The following is a 15,045-nucleotide window of genomic DNA, read 5'->3' on the forward strand; positions in this document are numbered from 1 at the left end:
GTCCAGGGTGTATCCTGCCTTGATGCCCGATGACGCCTGAGATAGGCACAGGCTCCCCGTGACCCGTGGTAGTTCGGATAAGCGGTAGAAGATGAATGAATGAATGAATGAATGAATGATAAATATATTCCACTGATACATTAGCAGTGCTATTGCTAATAGCTAGTCTATAGAGTTCTGTGCTACTAAAGAAGTATTGCACAAAATGAGAAAGTATGCATGCTCAATAAATAAGTATGCTAAGGTAGTTTTGTGTAATTTTTGCTGTTGACATCGCTGCTGGGTATAGATGCATTTATGTGACTGAGCAACACATTTAATACACATACTTTCATAAGGTCTTCTTTTAAAAAACATTTATTCAGACTGTTGCTTTGACAATATTTACAGTGTATTTACAATAGAAACACCAAAACTAGGGGGGCTGTGTGTGTGTGTGTGTGTGTGTGTGTGTGTGTGTGTGTGAGAGAGAGAGATTGAGAGTCACAGAGCGTTGTATTCCACACATTTTGAAGGATCTGTTGTGAAATGCTTCTGACAGTTCGTCATTAACCTTTTCAGCCCCTGAACGAAAAGAAAGTGTTAGTGTCCTTCATCATCCTCAGTACACACACACACACAATCAAAACACAAATCATTTCCATCCATAACCAACCTGGATGTATTTTCTTTGGGTTTCGTCGTTGAGAACGTGAGCCACGTGTTTAGAGAAGATTTTCTCTCGGCCGGTACGAGCGTGGATTCCCACCATGGTCACACCGATGGGCCACGGAGCGTTCCCTATGGCCATCTGCAGGTACGCATCATTCGCCTGTGTGTATGCAAAACACAATCACAATTCTCCCTCGCATGATCAACACAATCAGCATTCACATTCTTGTCAGTTACATGACGTGTTTTAACAGGTGACAACTTAAGACAAAATAAAAAAAAAAAAATGACAACAACATTTCTATTCAGAAAGAGTTAAATGAATATTTAAGCTTTTAGTTGTCAGGATTTATTCTAGCTGCAATTTGTAGATTGCATTGTTTTATTTTAATGTTCTAAAGCATTACAGACTTCGTAAGCCATCTGGCACAAATTACAACTGTCAAGACTGTCTTGCAGAACCTGCAATATGTTCCCCATGTGTTTGGCCCTTTATAGAACAACATCCTGTAAGTTTCATTTCCAAGCCAGATTAAGTCGAATGCTGTAGAGCAGGTAATATTTAACACGTGGAGAAAGCACCTGCGACCTGCCAATACGCTCTATGTCCATAGTCATGACCAGATTTTAACCAGCTGCTAAATGATGAAACTAAAAAGCAACCGAATCTGATACAAAGCATCGTTCAGAATTCATATCCAAGCTGTGAAGCAGCAACGCACCACGAAACGATCCTCATCATGTCATCCAAAAAAGATCAACTCTTAACTCCGTTGTCCACAAAAAGCATGAAAATCATCCAGGCTCTTCTTGGTAAATTTGTGCTCATGGTTAGTGGAAGTCTCTGCCTTACCATTCTCCCATGAAGCGCAATCTCTTTCTGATTGCTGAGTCACAGACCCTGACCGTAACCAAGGCAACAGGAGCCCGCATTTCTTTGGATGTTTTTTCAAAATCCGTTATGACTTTCTGGTTGATTTGGAGAGACGTTGGCAGGTCAGCCACCGCTGTGAAGATTCACTACTGTTCTGAAATTTACAGCTTATGACTCGTACTGTGGTCATCTCCACGCAACAGAAATGGCTTCCAAACTTATTTCTACACAAATACAACTTTTTTTCTCCCCTGACCTCCACAGAAATGTTCTTTTATCATTGTGTAAGGAGCTTAATGATTCTTTGTACTGGAAATTGATGGTAAGGGTTTATATATTTAACAGGGGTGGCCTCTAATGAAGGCCGTCTGTGCTCGATCACCTGAGTCACATACAATATATAACAAGCTAAGCATGGTGGAGTTTCTGGTTTATTCTTACTCAGAGCTGTTTAAATCTGAAATGAGGAAGCAGCACATCACCCGAGCCATTTTTTTCCATTTATTTCAAACATAATATTCACCCAGTCTATTACTCACCTTCACATACTCTCTCTGCAGCATGAACTTTATGATGTCGGTGATCGACTCCTTAATATCTGCCGGTAAAGCCTAAAACAAAAGAAATAAAATTAAACTCCATGACCTCCATTTCCCATCAGCCCTAACAAAACGGTCTAGCAAAGACACGTACCTTCTTGCGCAGTTTTCTAAAGAGGGGCTTTAAGTACGATTCCGTCTGTTTATGAGTGGCACTGGCCAGCTTTCCCTGAACGCTACGCTTAATATGGTCCTCTCTGCTGTTCAGGTCTTTGGCCCAAACGCCCAGCAAAAACTGCACACACACACAAACATAACAGCTTTAAAATTTATTCTATAGATTTTATGCAACACAATTTTATGCAACACAATAACTACCTTGTAAATATCTGCCTCTAAGTACAGACGATGCAGTTAAGAATAAAGTACAAAATACTGATCTTTATAAACATGAACACTGCTATAAATATCACTGCAGAAGACATGTTGAATAAACAAATCTTTTTCCCTCTTAATCATGTTTGGCTTCGATCTGCCCCTTAAATTTAAGACAGAAATGTTCCAGAAAGCTGGAGATGGTAATAATATTAAGATTATGGTTCCTTTCTTAAATTACACACAAATAAACTCTTTCTTTAAATCAGGCCTTTTCAGTATGTAACACTCTGAATAAGATATGTAAGACCTGTAGTCTTTCACTGTTCTTGTTATTTCTCCAACTAAATGGAATATTTGTGCAAATGACATTTTACTTAAATCTTGACTCACCCGCATCACTTTGTCTATAACGTCCATATCTTTAAAATCATCTCCGGTGCCCAGAGACTCACCCAAAGCCTGCAAGTTACAACACATGATTTAAAAAAAAACACAATTATTATATTACTTCCCAAAAAAAAAGACAACAACATTACACTAAAAATGTAAATAAATCAAGGCATGCATAATGTTTAAAGATAATGCTTCTTTTAGTTAAAACACAGCACCACCTGCAGGCTTAGAGTTGTACTACTACTCATGCCATCGCTACTTTGAGGCTTTTCACAAATGCAGTGTTGTGTCCATTTGAAGAAACCACTGATGTGGTTCGTTACACAGGTAAGAATACTCAGGTGTGGACCAGAGTATTGTCATCTGTGATTAACAGAGTATGTCTAAGCAAGGTGGTGTTAGTCTGATTCCAAAGCAAGAGCTTCGACCTTCGTCTCTCTCTCGGTCGGTCTCTCTCTCTCGCTCTCTCTCTCACTCGGGCTCACTCGGTCTCAGTTATTTATACTGTGGAATTTACTTAGTGCCAGCACGGTGTTCAGCACTTGTGTGATTTTCTTAGAATTTAGTATCACCACCATTTATGAGTGTTTTCAGCCCTATGCGTCCCTCAGTGGGAAATTAAACTAAACATCACTTAAATTATACCCTTAAATGTATAATGTAAACTGGTCTGAAATGTTGGATTTTCCTACCTCCAGCTCTTCGATGGTGGTGTTTTCCTCATGTACTTTAAGATCATCCTGTGTGTCTGGATCTCCAGCTTCCTGTCCTCCTACAATCTCATTCAAATACTGCTGATCAATCTTATCCATAGCAGCCTTCAGGTCGTTCCTCAAACCCTAAACACGGTCATACAGTCACAACACACACTTAGTCAGGACCAGCACTGTGACTGTGAGGAGCAGCTAAAGTTAACATGTGATGTCTTACCTTGTTCACTTCCGGTGCGAGAATCTCAATCTTGCGGAGCCTCTGAAAGGCATCGTAATCGGTCTCTCCAAACAGACGTACCGGCTCGACACGCTCCCTCAGGCGACGGATCACCTGCACACAAGTTACACACAATTAAAACACCAATTCATAAGGCAGTGGTGGCTCAACTGGTTAAGGCTCTGGGTTGTTGATCGGAGGAACAGGGTTCAAGGCCCAGCACAGCCAAACTTCCACTGCTGGGCCCTTGAGCAAGGCCCTCAACCCTCCCTGCTCCAGAGGTGCTGTATCATAGCTCCCTCCTCAGTTGGGGTATGTGAAGAAAAGAATTCCACTGTGCTGTAATGTATATGTGGTGATAATAATGCTTCTATGCCCTGTTCCATTCTATTCTATAAGTCACAGCGAGGAGCAAAGTGCAACATACCTCCTGGCGAGAGAGGGTCATGGGTAACTTCTCCTCACTGAGCTCCAGCTCTAGAACAGGGTTGGATGATGTGGACTGAGCGGTTTCCTTCTGCTGTTGCTGCTGCTGCTGCTGCTGCGTCTTCTCCAGCTTTGAATAAGGGACAGAGAAAAGAGGCACAAATGACTGATCGCTTATACTTTTTCTTTGCAATAAAAAAAACAAAGCCTGGTTTATGCTTCATCGGACCTGCTTCTGAAACACGCTTTTAAGCTGGATTTTATCGGTCTATTTAACAAGGTGGCTAGAAGTTAGTTAGTTAGTTAGTTAGTTAGTTAGTTGTTATAATTTACTGCCATGTCAGCTACTGAGGCTATCTTCATGGCAAGAACGGTTAATAAGAACTAAAATATCCTAAAATCACAAAGAAATAAATATAGACAAATATAGACAACTTAAATGAAATTTTTTATATTCATATATGACAGAAACTCTAAAACTTTTTCTGATGAAACCTTGTAAAATAGCTCTTTAAATGAATTGGCCTCATAAAATAACCTTGTGGCTGGAAGTAAACAGCAAGGGATAATGTGTGAAACTGAATCTTTTATTGTTATCTGCAAATATACTAAACCTCTTAAAATATATTAAAAATATATTTTAATTGAAATCAGGTTTTTACTGTTTTTTTCCCCAATGGTTTCTTCTTAAGCCTAATACAGAATCATGTTTCCTAAATAGAAACATGAATATTCTAAGGAAATTCTCTTAAACAGTAGTTAGTCTTTAAGTTTAAACTAAACAGAATCCCTTAAAACTTATAAAAGCCAACAGCATCGAAAGCCCACTAAATTTCCTCCATTAGTTCAAAAAACATGCAGAAAAGTGCAGTTAAACTGTTAGATTCACTACAACCATGTGATACATGTGTTTCGAGGTCTGTGTTTGTCGTCAGATGCAGTTAGAGCTTCTGGTGGTTTCAGCTCTCTGAACAGAGAAACATAAGCTGCTGTGCTTCACCACACCTGAAGCACCTTCTGGATTGGAGTGTAAATCAGACTTAAATAATCCTCTTCTGCATGCTCTAATGCCAACGTCCTGTAGCAATGCTGGAGTGCTGAAGTCTGATATATCATACGCATCCCATACGCATCACATGCAGCTACTTTGGACAGGACAAAGTAAATTAAAAGAACTGACACATTACACTTCCTTCAGACATGTATATACACTATATGGACAGGGTTTTTGGATACATAACTATCACACTCAAGTGATCTGGGAACATCACATTCCAAATTTAGCCCCATTGACTGTTATAAAAAGCTCCACTCTTCCAGCAAGGCCTTCCACTAGATTTTACACACCATGGCTGTGGGGATTGGTCATCATTCAGCTAGAAGAGCTTTAGTGACATCAGGCACTGATATCAGATGAGGAGGTCTGGGGTGTAGTTGGTGTTCCAGTTCATCCCAAAAGTGTTCAAGTGGGCTTGAGTCAGAGTCAGGGCTCTGTGTAGAACACCTACTTAAACCAGGTCTATATGGAGCTCGCTTTGTGCAAATAAATATTGTCCTACTGGAACATGGTTAGTGCTTGTTAGTTGCAGCGAAGGGAAACTGTAATCCAAATTATATTCTATATAGTTGGATGCTTCCGACTTTGTGGCAACAGTTTAAAGATGTGTGATAGTTAGGTGTCCAGATACTTTTGGCCATATAGAGTAACAGTGAAGAAACAGCTGGATTTATTCCCATGGACAACTTCAACTAAAAAAAAGTAGAGAAAGGTAGATTTCAAGCAAATGCTGTTGTGGGGTTCATGCAAGAGTGAGAGCAAAGGCAACTGAAGAAAAAAAAAAAAAAGATGCAAAAAAAATTGTATAGTTCTTTCATGCATACTGGTGCATTCAGCCTGTGTGCACTATACCTGTGTCACAGGCTGTTCATGAGCAACCTGTACACTCGCAGAAGGACACGGAGAGAACAGACATTTCAAGAGAAAGAGGTTGGAAAGAGAATAAGAAATACTCTCTGTTAACACACTCTGTTATAAAGGATGTAGATAAAAGAGGCTGATGCCATAATATCTGACTGACATCCAGCTAATCAAAGAGATTTAGGTTTTAGAAACAAAATAAACAAGTTTGAAATAACAGGTTCCTGCCGTTACATAACTTACTTTGTATCCACATTTTTTGAAATACTCCTCTTCCTCCTTCCTGGCTAGATCAGCTCGCTTGAAATACTTCTTTGTGTTCTGGAAAATAATGTTTGTAGACATCAGTAAAACACAAGAGACCAGAAAAAAAGAGAAAAAAAAAAAAGAACTTGGCTTATTTTTAACGTGTGTAATTATCCGAGACTTATAATTATAGTTGGTTCTTATAATTATTAGTCTGTTCGACTGCTCGTTTGAAAGAAATTCCTGCCTGGATAACAAGTTCAAGAATCAAACCATCTAAGGCTAAAAATATTTTATTATACATACTCATTCGAATAATGAGTCTAAAAGTTGAATATTTTGAAAACTAAATCTGTCCTGAAGTATAAGAATCCACATTGTTATTATTATTTTTTTTAATTCTGCTAAAGGGGTCCCTTTGCTACAGAAAGTTTATGAAGCTGTTCTCTGGTGTCCTAGGACAGAAATGTATGATTATGATTGAGAAAATCACAATAAAAGTGTCCAGTCTCTTACACACAGTGGATATAAAAAGTCTACACAACTCTGTTAATATTTAGGAAGTAATGTTCATTCTCTGAGCGGGACAACAATCTCTAGTATTCTAGAAAGTGCTTTTTCATGTTTAAAAAAAATATATAAGTAAATTTAGGTCTCATGTTCAACATGTGGCAAACTTTCTAGAAAGCATTCTGAAAGTTGTACAGAGAGAAGTATGGTGGTGGTGGCAGCATGAGATCGTGTCAATATCTTAAATCACAGAGCTCCAAAATACTAATTTAGTTTCACACGAAACCCAAAACGTCTCTATTTCTTACACTAAAACTTGTTGCTTGTTACATCACGTTAAAGGTCTGATTAGAAAGTAAACAACAAACTTTCACATTGGTTTCGTTGTTTACATAAAAAATTCCAAGTTTTAACAGATTTTTTATATCCATTATACTTTAGGTGACTAGAAGATTATCTGAAAGTATCTTAATACCAAAAATTACACATTGTTGTTACTGATTTGGACTGAATTATATTTATAATAGCTGACTGTAAGCTAAGCTAAGCTAAGCTAAGCTAAGCTAACTAATACAAGCAGTGTAGCGAACAGATCATTTAATATAACACTCACGTCCATAAGCTCTTTCTCTTCCACCAACCTCCTCTTCCGTACGATTTCTGCCTTTAAAATGTCCATTTTGTTTTAAAAATGGTTCAGAAAGCGTGCGGCATAAAAATCTCTCCTGAGCCGACACTTCATCTGTCGCACGGCAATAGTTGATTCTGATTTACGTCACTTCCTGTGCTTGAATGGTTTACCGCGAGTTTCTGCTCAAAATGTGTTTGCTTGGCTGAGTATTTTAACTCAGTTTTGAATCATCTTTGAGTTTATAGTTTAACTTTAAGGTTCAACACACCGGCAATAGCATAAAGTAAAATAATCGCTCGAAATACCTTTTGATATCGCTAACATTGTATTTGTTAATCTGAGCGTCCGCTTCCAGCTGGTTAGCATCACTAGAATCACTAGAATCATTAGAATCACTAGCATCACTAGATTCACTAGCATCACTAGAATCATTAGAATCACTAGCATCATTAGCATCACTAGAATCATTAGAATCACTAGAATCACTAGCATCACTAGAATCACTAGAATCATTAGAATCACTAGCATCACTAGAATCATTAGAATCACTAGCATCACTAGAATCACTAGAATCACTAGAATCATTAGAATCACTAGCATCACTAGAATCACTAGCATCACTAGAATCACTAGAATCATTAGAATCACTAGCATCACTAGAATCATTAAAATCACTAGCATCACTAGAATCACTAGCATCACTAGAATCACTAGCATCATTAGCATCACTAAGAATCACTAGCATAATTAGAATCACTAGCATCATTAGCATCACCAGAATCACTAGCATCATTAGCGTCACTAGAATCACTAGCATCATTAGCTTCACTAGAATCACCAGCATCGTTAGCCTGTTACCGCGGTTACCGGGTGATGATGAAGACTCCTAACATTTCTGCCATCTGTTCACACTCGTATGTTCACAGAGTTTTATGTAGATGGATTTTAAGTAACCGATAAAGGTTGATGATGAGTTTCCAAACAGCTAAAATCACTGCCTATAGTTTTAGACAGTTTGAATTAAATTTGTGTACTCTCTACTATATGACAAAGTGCTCAAAACTAGAAATAGACTTTATTTGTATCATAATTTGGGTGTAAATGAGTCATATGTAATAAATGATCTTATATGTACCTGCTGTGTCACATGTATTATCTGCTGACCAACAAGTGTAATGTTCCATTTTAAAAAGGTTATACAGAGCCATGAAGGGGAAAAAATACTGAATAAAGATTTCTGAGGTGTATCATGTATCTAGTAAAACCACCAATCATGCAAAAAAGCAACACATTTAATACACATACTTTCATAAGGTCTTCTTTTAAAAAACATTTATTCAGACTGTTGCTTTGACAATATTTACAGTGTATTTACAAAAGAAACACCAAAACTAGGGGGGCTGTGTGTGTGTGTGTGTGTGTGTGTGTGAGAGAGAGAGAGATTGAGAGTCACAGAGCGTTGTATTCCACACATTTTGAAGGATCTGTTGTGAAATGCTTCTGACAGATCGTCATTAACCTTTTCAGCCCCTGAACGAAAAGAAAGTGTTAGTGTCCTTCATCATCCTCAGTACACACACACACAATCAAAACACAAATCATTTCCATCCATAACCAACCTGGATGTATTTTCTTTGGGTTTCGTCGTTGAGAACGTGAGCCACGTGTTTAGAGAAGATTTTCTCTCGGCCGGTACGAGCGTGGATTCCCACCATGGTCACACCGATGGGCCACGGAGCGTTCCCTATGGCCATCTGCAGGTACGCATCATTCGCCTGTGTGTATGCAAAACACAATCACAATTCTCCCTCGCATGATCAACACAATCAGCATTCACATTCTTGTCAGTTACATGACGTGTTTTAACAGGTGACAACTTAAGACAAAATAAAAACATAAATGACAACAACAACATTTCTATTCAGAAAGAGTTAAATGAATATTTAAGCTTTTAGTTGTCAGGATTTATGCTAGCTGCAATTTGTAGATCGCATTGTTTTATTTTAACGTTCTAAAGCATTACAGACTTCGTAAGCCATCTGGGACAAATTACAACTGTCAAAACTGTCTTGCAGAACCTGCAATATGTTCCCCATGTGTTTGGCCCTTTATAGAACAACATCCTGTAAGTTTCATTTCCAAGCCAGATTAAGTCGAATGCTGTAGAGCAGGTAATATTTAACACGTGGAGAAAGCACCTGCGACCTGCCAATACGCTCTATGTCCATAGTCATGACCAGATTTTAACCAGCTGCTAAATGATGAAACTAAAAAGCAACCGAATCTGATACAAAGCATCGTTCAGAATTCTTATCCAAGCTGTGAAGCAGCAACGCACCACAAAACGATCCTCATCATGTCATCCAAAAAAGATCAACTCTTAACTCCGTTGTCCACAAAAAGCATGAAAATCATCCAGGCTCTTCTTGGTAAATTTGTGCTCATGGTTAGTGGAAGTCTCTGCCTTACCATTCTCCCATGAAGCGCAATCTCTTTCTGATTGCTGAGTCACAGACCCTGAACGTAACCAAGGCAACAGGAGCCCGCATTTCTTTGGATGTTTTTTCAAAATTAATTAAAAGCTTAATGAATCTTTGTATTGGAAATTGATGGTAAGGGTTTATATATTTAACAGGGTGGCCTCTAATGAAGGCCGTCTGTGCTCGATCACCTGAGTCACATACAATATATAACAAGCTAAGCATGGTGGAGTTTCTGGTTTATTCTTACTCAGAGCTGTTTAAATCTAAAATGAGGAAGTAGCACATCACCCGAGCCATTTTTTTTTTCATTTATTTCAAACATAATATTCACCCAAACAGTCTATTACTCACCTTCACATACTCTCTCTGCAGCATGAACTTTATGATGTCGGTGATCGACTCCTTAATATCTGCCGATAAAGCCTAAAACAAAAGAAATAAAATTAAACTCCATTTCCCATCAGCCCTAACAAAACGGTCTAGCAAAGACACGTACCTTCTTGCGCAGTTTTCTAAAAAGGGGCTTTAAGTACGATTCCGTCTGTTTGTGTGTAGCGCTGGCCAGCTTTCCCTGAACGCTACGCTTAATATGGTCCTCTCTGCTGTTCAGGTCTTTGGCCCAAACGCCTAGCAAAAACTGCACACACAAACATTCATTCATTCATTCATTCATTCATTCATTCATTTTCTACCGCTTATCCTAACTACCTTGGGTCACGGGGAGCCTGTGCCTATCTCAGGCGTCATCGGGCATCAAGGCAGGATACACCCTGGACGGAGTGCCAACCCATCACAGGGCACACACACACACACTCTCATTCACTCACACACTACGGACAATTTTCCAGAGATGCCAATCAACCTACCATGCATGTCTTTGGACCAGGGGAGGAAACCGGAGTACCCGGAGGAAACCCCCGAGGCACGGGAAGAACATGCAAACTCCACACACACACAAGGCGGAGGCGGGAATCGAACCCCCAACCCTGGAGGTGTGAGGCGAACGTGCTTACCACTAAGCCACCGTGCCCCCCACACAAACAAACATAACAGCTTTAAAATTTCTTCTATAGATTTTATGCAACACAATAACTACCTTGTAAATATCTGCCTCTAAGTACAGACAATGCAGTTAAGAATAAAGTACAAAATACTGATCTTTATAAACATGAACACTGCTATAAATATCACTGCAGAAGACATGTTGAATAAACAAATCTTTTTCCCTCATAATCATGTTTGGCTTCGATCTGCCCCTTAAATTTAAGACAGAAATGTTCCAGAAAGCTGGAGATGGTGATGATATTAAGATTATGGTTCCTTTCTTAAATTACACACAAATAAACTCTTTCTTTAAATCAGGCCTTTTCAGTATGTAACACTCTGAAGAAGATATGTAAGACCTGTAGTCTTTCACTGTTCTTGTTATTTCTCCAACTAAATGGAATATTTGTGCAAATGACATTTTACTTAAATCTTGACTCACCCGCATCACTTTGTCTATAACGTCCATATCTTTAAAATCATCTCCGGTGCCCAGAGACTCACCCAGAGCCTGCAAGTTACAACACATGATTTAAAAAAAACACAATTATTATATTACTTCCTAAAAACAAAAACAACATTATAAACTTATTTACTAAAAATGTAAATAAATCAAGGCATGCATAATGTTTAAAGATAATGCTTCTTTTAGTTAAAACACAGCACCACCTGCAGGCTTAGAGTTGTACTACTACTCATGCCATCGCTACTTTGAGGCTTTTCACAAATGCAGTGTTGTGTCCATTTGAAGAAACCACTGATGTGGTTCGTTACACAGGTAAGAATACTCAGGTGTGGACCAGAGTATTGTCATCTGTGATTAACAGAGTATGTCTAAGCAAGGTGGTGTTAGTCTGATTCCAAAGCCAAGAGCTTCGACCTTCGTCTCTCTCTCTGGCTCTCTCTCTCACTCGGGCTCACTCGGTCTCAGTTATTTATACTGTGGAATTTACTTAGTGCCAGCACGGTGTTCAGCACTTGTGTGATTTTCTTAGAATTTAGTATCACCACCATTTATGAGTGTTTTCAGCCCTATGCATCCCTCAGTGGGAAATTAAACTAAACATCACTTAAATTATACCATTAAATGTATAATGTAAACTGGTCTGAGATGTTGGATTTTCCTACCTCCAGCTCTTCAATAGTGGTGTTTTCCTCATGTACTTTAAGATCATCCTGTGTGTCTGGATCTCCAGCTTCCTGTCCTCCTACAATCTCATTCAAATACTGCTGATCAATCTTATCCATAGCAGCCTTCAGGTCGTTCCTCAAACCCTAAATACGGTCATACAGTCACAACACACACTTAGTCAGGACCAGCACTGTGACTGTGAGGAGCAGTTAAAGTTAACATGTGATGTCTTACCTTGTTCACTTCCGGTGCGAGAATCTCAATCTTGCGGAGCCTCTGAAAGGCGTCGTAATCGGTCTCTCCAAACAGACGTACCGGCTCGCCACGCTCCCTCAGGCGACGGATCACCTGCACACAAGTTACACACAATTAAAACACCAATTCATAAGTCACAGCGAGGAGCAAAGTGCAACATACCTCCTGGCGAGAGAGGGTCATGGGTAACTTCTCCTCATTGAGCTCCAGCTCTAGAACGGGGTTGGACGATGTGGTCGGAGCGGTTTCCTCCTGCTGTTGCTGCTGCTGCGTCTTCTCCAGCTTTGGATAAGGGACAGAGGAAATTGAGATCAGGTTGTTACTGGGTTTTTTTTAGCGATTTCTTCTTAAGCCTAATACAGAATCATGTTGCCTAAATAGAAACATGAATATTCTAAGGAACTTTTCTCTTAAACAGTAGTTAGTCTTTAAGTTTAAACTAAACAGAATCCCTTAAAACTCATGAAAGCCAACAGCATCGAAAGCCCACTAAATTTCCTCCATTAGTTAAAAAAACATCCAGAAAAGTTAAGAAATTTTACAAGCTACATGATGTGTTTATAGCAAATGCAGTTAAACTGTTAGATTCACTACAACCATGTGATACATGTGTTTTGAGATCTGAGATTTCATCAGATGCAGTTAGAGCTTCTGGTGGTTTCAGCTCTCTGAACAGAGAAACATAAGCTGCTGTGCTTCACCACACCTGAAGCACCTTCTGGATTGGAGTGTAAATCAGACTTAAATAATCCTCTTCTGCATGCTCTAATGCCAACGTCCTGTAGCAATGCTGGAGTGCTGAAGTCTGATATATCATACGCATCCCATACGCATCACATGCAGCTACTTTTGACAGGACAAAGTAAATTAAAAGAACTGACTCATTACACTTCCTTCAGACATGAATATACACTATATGGACAGGGTTTTTGGATACATAACTATCACACTCAAGTGATCTGGGAACATCACATTCCAAATTTAGCCCCATTGACTGTTATAAAAAGCTCCACTCTTCCAGCAAGGCCTTCCACTAGATTTTACACCATGGCTGTGGGGATTGGTCATCATTCAGCTAGAAGAGCTTTAGTGACATCAGGCACTGATATCAGATGAGGAGGTCTGGGGTGTAATTGGTGTTCCAGTTCATTCCAAAAGTGTTCAAGTGGGCTTGAGTCAGAGTCAGGGCTCTGTGTAGAACACCTACTTAAACCAGGTCTATATGGAGCTCGCTTTGTGCAAATAAATATTGTCCTACTGGAACATGGTTAGTGCTTGTTAGTTGCAGCGAAGGGAAACTGTAATCCAAATTATATTCTATATAGTTGGATGCTTCCGACTTTGTGGCAACAGTTTAAAGATGTGTGATAGTTAGGTGTCCAGATACTTTTGGCCATATAGAGTAACAGTGAAGAAACAGCTGGATTTATTCCCATGGACAACTTCAACTAAAAAAAAAGTAGAGAAAGGTAGATTTCAAGCAAATGCTGTTGTGGGGTTCATGCAAGAGTGAGAGCAAAGGCAACTGAAGAAAAAAAAAAAAGATGCAAAAAAAATTGTATAGTTCTTTCATGCATACTGGTGCATTCAGCCTGTGTGCACTATACCTGTGTCACAGGCTGTTCATGAGCAACCTGTACACTCGCAGAAGGACACGGAGAGAACAGACATTTCAAGAGAAAGAGGTTGGAAAAAGAATAAGAAATACTCTCTGTTAACACACTCTGTTATAAAGGATGTAGATAAAAGAGGCTGATGCCATAATATCTGACTGACATCCAGCTAATCAAAGAGATTTAGGTTTTAGAAACAAAATAAACAAGTTTGAAATAACAGGTTCCTGCCGTTACATAACTTACTTTGTATCCACATTTTTTGAAATACTCCTCTTCCTCCTTCCTGGCTAGATCAGCTCGCTTGAAATACTTCTTTGTGTTCTGGAAAATAATGTTTGTAGACATCAGTAAAACACAAGAGACCAGAAAAAAAAGAACTTCTCATTTTAAACCCAAAACGTCTATATTTCTTACACTAAAACTTGTTGCTTGTTACATCACGTTAAAGGTCTGATTAGAAAGTAAACAACAAACTTTCACATTGGTTTCGTTGTTTACATAAAAAATTCCAAGTTTTAACAGATTTTTTATATCCATTATACTTTAGGTGACTAGAAGATTATCTGAAAGTATCTTAATACCAAAAATTACACAAAATAAAAAGTGTTGTTACTGATTTGGACTGAATTATATTTATAATAGCTGACTCTAAGCTAAGCTAAGCTAACTAATACAAGCAGTGTAGCGAACAGATCATTTAATATAACACTCACGTCCACAAGCTCTTTCTCTTCCACCAACCTCCTCTTCCGTGCGATTTCTGCCTTTAAAATGTCCATTTTGTTTTAAAAGGCGGGAAATTTGTCAATAATAAGAAAGGTCGCTCACTTAGCTTAAAAAAGGACAGCCAACCGGAAGCTGTATTTAAAAACATCCGGTAGACGTGGTGGGACTTGTGCATGCGCCCCCTCTTGTGGTTCAGACGTAGAGGTACTTAAGCAAGTATTACGTCACATGTGGAATTAAACGCTCACTCTCACTCACTCATTTTCTACCGCTTATCCGAACTACCTCGGGTC

At 39.0% G+C, this 15,045-nt stretch overlaps 2 protein-coding genes across 4 annotated transcripts; both read right to left on the minus strand.

The window, feature by feature from the left end:
- Positions 1-341: 341 nt before the first annotated feature.
- Positions 342-7,634, minus strand: LOC132851386 (pre-mRNA-splicing factor 18-like). 2 transcript variants are annotated; one of them, XM_060878244.1, is made up of 11 exons: positions 7,479-7,634; positions 6,353-6,430; positions 6,101-6,127; positions 4,193-4,321; positions 3,766-3,879; positions 3,528-3,674; positions 2,833-2,901; positions 2,219-2,359; positions 2,065-2,136; positions 656-811; positions 342-564 (listed from the first exon to the last, which is right to left on the minus strand). In XM_060878244.1, exons 1-11 carry the CDS (start codon positions 7,542-7,544, stop codon positions 484-486), a joined length of 1,080 nt encoding a protein of 359 aa, XP_060734227.1. In that variant the 5' UTR covers positions 7,545-7,634; the 3' UTR covers positions 342-483. The 2 variants fall into 2 exon arrangements, with proteins under 2 accessions (XP_060734227.1, XP_060734228.1); XM_060878245.1 differs by lacking the exon at positions 6,101-6,127.
- Positions 7,635-8,811: 1,177 nt separating this feature from the next.
- Positions 8,812-14,898, minus strand: prpf18 (PRP18 pre-mRNA processing factor 18 homolog (yeast)). 2 transcript variants are annotated; one of them, XM_060878246.1, is made up of 10 exons: positions 14,740-14,898; positions 14,270-14,347; positions 12,573-12,692; positions 12,390-12,503; positions 12,152-12,298; positions 11,466-11,534; positions 10,476-10,616; positions 10,331-10,402; positions 9,116-9,271; positions 8,812-9,026 (listed from the first exon to the last, which is right to left on the minus strand). In XM_060878246.1, the coding sequence occupies exons 1-10, from the start codon at positions 14,803-14,805 to the stop codon at positions 8,946-8,948; spliced, it is 1,044 nt and encodes a 347-aa protein (XP_060734229.1). In that variant the 5' UTR covers positions 14,806-14,898; the 3' UTR covers positions 8,812-8,945. The 2 variants fall into 2 exon arrangements, with proteins under 2 accessions (XP_060734229.1, XP_060734230.1); XM_060878247.1 differs by lacking the exon at positions 10,476-10,616.
- Between the last annotated feature and the right edge of the window lie 147 nt (positions 14,899-15,045).

The sequence above is a fragment of the Tachysurus vachellii genome, chromosome 9 (genome assembly GCF_030014155.1).
Source record: "Tachysurus vachellii isolate PV-2020 chromosome 9, HZAU_Pvac_v1, whole genome shotgun sequence".
Classification (NCBI taxonomy): domain Eukaryota; kingdom Metazoa; phylum Chordata; class Actinopteri; order Siluriformes; family Bagridae; genus Tachysurus; species Tachysurus vachellii.